At 32.2% G+C, this 4,145-nt stretch overlaps 1 protein-coding gene across 1 annotated transcript; it reads left to right on the forward strand.

Moving 5' to 3' along the window:
- Positions 1-410: 410 nt before the first annotated feature.
- PAS2 (Protein-tyrosine phosphatase-like, PTPLA) lies at positions 411-3,181 on the forward strand. Its single transcript, XM_079079051.1, has 9 exons — positions 411-613; positions 714-825; positions 1,472-1,490; positions 1,609-1,697; positions 1,795-1,848; positions 1,940-2,010; positions 2,116-2,197; positions 2,727-2,823; positions 2,960-3,181. Exons 1-9 carry the CDS (start codon positions 543-545, stop codon positions 3,028-3,030), a joined length of 666 nt encoding a protein of 221 aa, XP_078935177.1. The 5' UTR covers positions 411-542; the 3' UTR covers positions 3,031-3,181.
- The last annotated feature ends 964 nt before the right edge of the window (positions 3,182-4,145 follow it).

A 4,145-nucleotide genomic window follows, 5' to 3' on the forward strand; every position in this document is an offset into this window, starting at 1 on the left:
CAATGAACACTAAATCTTTCTATGGATTGCTTTTTTCGCCTCTTTCGCCGTCAAAGTGCCTATGGTACCGGTTCATATTTGGTTACCCGAAGCTCATGTAGAGGCACCTACGGCAGGATCCGTCATCTTGACGGGAATTCTTTTAAAATTGGGAAGATCATCTATGTGACAGTCACTCTTCGAGAAAGATTGTCGACATTTTATTTCTCCTCCCTCCTCCATGGGGCCGGTTATTTTTTTTTTATTAAAAGGTAAAACCAAGAGTTTAAAGTAAATTAGCCTAAAGTATAATAATTTTTTTAAGTAATTCATGTTGCTAGTAGAAAAACATAAAATATGGGAGGGTTACTTACACCTAGAAGTTCGATCCATCTGCCTACCTAATTAAATAGATTTAATGTCATTTACAACTTCCATCTGTTCGTTCAACAAACTACTTTTTTGCCATTCAATTTCAATTTGCTCCAATTAATCCAACCGCCTATTATAATCTCTCTTTCACTCTCCATTTCTCATCTCCCTGCACGCAAGCGACTTCAACAATGGCAGGGGTTTTGTCCCTTCTCAGGCGATTCTATCTCATCGCTTATAACTGGATTGTCTTCGCCGGATGGCAAGTTCAGATTTACAATCTAATTTTATCTTTTTTTTTTCCGATCTTAATCGTTGTTCAGTTCATATCTTATTCATCTCTCTGTTTTCTCGAGTTTTAGGTTTCAAGTATTGTTCTTGGCTTTGAAAACTCTAAAGGAATCAGGTCATGAACAGGTTTACAGTAACATCGAAAAGCCGCTCTTATTAGCTCAATCTGCTGCCTTTTTAGAGGTATTCTAAAACCCTCAATGATCTAGCGTTTATATGATACATATACTTCGATTCCAACGAAATGGGTTTGAAATTGAAGTGGGAAAATTTGAACTTCTAAAGATGGTAAAACTTTGTTACAGTCTAAGTTTGAGCTTTCCCATAATATACATCTTTGGAAAAAAGTAGGTCACGACTGAAATCTATTTATTAACTTCGTCATTGAATTCGAACATGATCTCTGTAAAAATGGATCGGAAATCTCTCCCTTTCTTTTCTCAATTAATTCAATCTGCTTTAACGATTGGGGTTCGATACATCTTTTTTCCCCTTCGGTTTATGTAGATCAACCAGTTTCTTTCAAAAAGATTTGGTATTTAGTTCTTTTCCCCTTTATTTCATATGAATCAATCTAATTTCTCAAGATACTTACGTTACTTGGTCTGATTTAGGGTTAGAGTTTCTTTCATGTAAAATGACATCAAAAGTACTTGAATCATGGCCCATGGATGTACATTGCATAGTTACATCATCATCATCATCACCCTTAAACTCTGAATAATTAAAACCCTAATCTTGATAAATAATTTCTAGATTATGAATTCATTGTGAGTGTATTTTACTAATCTTTCTTTCTTTTCTTGTTTGCTTTACTTTTTTGAAACAGATACTACATGGTGTCATAGGTAAGTTCTACACTTCTATCTCATTGATAAGCTATGACTTCATATTTCATTTCCACAATTTGAATTTCAACAAAAGTATAATTTCTTATTTTTTTATTTTGTTTTTGGCATGAAAAAGGTTTGGTAAGATCTCCAATTTCAGCAACATTGCCTCAAATAAGTTCAAGATTATATGTAGTATGGGGAATCCTTTATAGTTTTCCTGAGGTTAGAGTCACTTACTTTCTTCCTTTTAGTTAATAATTTTCAATTTTTTTTACAGTTTTACTGAGATAAAAGAAAAAAAAAAACTTGATTGTGACAGGTTCAAACACATCCTATTGTTAGCTCTTTGGTCATTAGTTGGAGTATCACTGAGGTAAAAAAAAATATTTGAGCTTGAAGAAATGGAAGAAAAAATAAATGATTTTATTATTTTGTAACCATATATTTATGGTGTTGATAATTAGATTATTAGATACTCTTTCTTTGGGACAAAGGAGGCATTTGGTTCTACTCCTTACTGGCTTTTATGGCTCAGGTTTGACCTTGATTCTTTGGTCAACTAAGTTGAAGATTTTATTTCCCATTATTATTTTTCTACTCTGTTTTATAAAAATTGTAAGTTTTGGTTGTGTGAGTGTAGGTATAGCACCTTTCTTGTGTTATATCCAACTGGCATCTCAAGTGAAATTGCTATGATCTATAATGCCCTACCTTATATGAAGGTAACAACCCTCCGTTTCTACTAATAACCATATAAAATGACCATTTTACCCTTTTCTTTTTCCTTGACTTTTTGTATTAAGTCGTTCTTTCTTTTCTTTTCTTTTTCTAGACTGAATAAACTATCTGAATTCGAGTAGATGACCATTTTACCCTTCTATTTAGAAACGATGCTTATTAACAAAGAAACAGTATCTTACTTTTGTTAGAGTAAATTACCATTTTACCCTTCTATTTAGAAACAATGCTTACTAACAAAAAAACAGTATATTGCTCTTGTTTGAGCAAATGACCAATTTACCCTTTTATTAGAAACAATGCTTACTAACAAAAGAAACATTATCTGACTCTTGTTTGAGTAAATGACCATTTTACCCTTCTATTTAGAAACAAATCAACAATGCTTAATAACAAAGAAACAGTATGTTGCTCTCGTTTGAGTAGATGACGATTTTACTCTTCTATTTAGACAGTAAAGGGCCATTCTACCCTTCTATTTAGTAAATGACCATTTTATCCTTGTATTTTCAGGAATCTGAAAAGTATTCCATAAGGATGCCCAACAAATGGAACTTTTCATTTGATTACTTCTATTTTGCTTTTGTGGTGTTTGCAATCTACTTACCAGGTAAGTCCACTCAAGAATGTCATCATAGGTTTGACCATTTGACTTGTGAAAACATCATCTTTTCATAGAAAAGACTTTAGATATCTTTTTTCAATTTAATTTGTTGTAAAACTAAAATGAACAACTTTTGGTGCAGGAATTCCTCATTTGTATGGATACATGCTTGCACAAAGAAAGAAAACTTTATCCAAGTCAAAAAAGGCATGAACTCATTGAGATTTTAACTATTTATCTTTGTACCCAATTTGGTGTTTTACTAGATTATAATTTATAACCATTGTCACATGAATATTTAATTATTTATGTTTAGTATGTATGTTTGCAACATAAATCATAATAAGTCCTTCCAATTCAAGTATCTCAAAATCTATGAAATCGTTTTCAACAACATATCAGACATCCGTTTATAAACATATATCATAAATAATACTCCTCTGTTAGGCCATCTGTTATACCCACCACATACCACATATGTGTTGGTGCCACATCAGCACCACATTCTTTTACCACTAACATGAGATACCTACCACTAACTTAGCACTCCACCTCATTTTTTTTATTTAAATTTAATTCAAAAATACGATAAAACACAATAACACATTTTTTTAATTAAATTTAATTCAAAAACACAATAAAACATATTTTTTTATTAAACTAGTTTTTTATTTAATAAAACAAGATTACATTAATTTAAAACAAACAACATTTAAAAAAAACATAAAAAACCTTAAAAATACAACCACAAACAACTTAAAACTACTTTTTAAACTTTATTTTTACTCACTAAATTTTGGGCACTCTCTTAATATTCGCCAAGCTTCAACGTGTTTAAACGGTGTGTGTTTCGTGTCTTCATATTGGTTCATGGCCACAGCAAACGGGTCGCCTTCGTGTACGTTATTTATAACAAAGTTATAAATACCATTGAACTCAACGCATTTAACTCTCATATCGCGATACTTCGAACATATTTCATCAACACTACGATTTTGGCAACCCATTAATTCATGGAAAATGTTTCCAACCTTTATCCAAAAATTAGGACGCGTTACTGGGTCTTCTAAAGCCGCTACCCATGTTCGTGCTAAGTTCTCTTCTTCATTTTCTGACCAGTTCATCCTTTTAGGAGCCATTGGTTTTGGAATAATGTAAAAGAAGTGTGTGATTTTATGAGAAAAGAAAGAAGAAATTGTGTGAATATGTTTAATAGAAAGTGTGGTCTTTAATAGCAAGTGTGGTCTTTAATAGCCGTTGCAGCATTGAACCAATAGAAATGTCCGTTTGATTTCGTCGTCGGGAGCACGGACGAGCACGACCACACC

Source organism: Lactuca virosa, chromosome 2, assembly GCF_052849685.1.
Source record: "Lactuca virosa cultivar CGN04683 chromosome 2, Lactuca_virosa_CGN04683_v6, whole genome shotgun sequence".
Taxonomy (NCBI): domain Eukaryota; kingdom Viridiplantae; phylum Streptophyta; class Magnoliopsida; order Asterales; family Asteraceae; genus Lactuca; species Lactuca virosa.

What these genes read in the sequence shown, in the direction of transcription:
- PAS2 (XM_079079051.1), top strand. Translation starts at nt 543, where the DNA reads ATGGCAGGGGTTTTGTCCCTTCTCAGGCGATTCTATCTCATCGCTTAT. An exon ending in TCCTTTATAGTTTTCCTGAG is followed by an intron (nt 1,698 to 1,794) that starts GTTAGAGTCACT and finishes TGATTGTGACAG; the next exon opens with GTTCAAACACATCCTATTGT. An exon ending in TACTGGCTTTTATGGCTCAG is followed by an intron (nt 2,011 to 2,115) that starts GTTTGACCTTGA and finishes GTGTGAGTGTAG; the next exon opens with GTATAGCACCTTTCTTGTGT.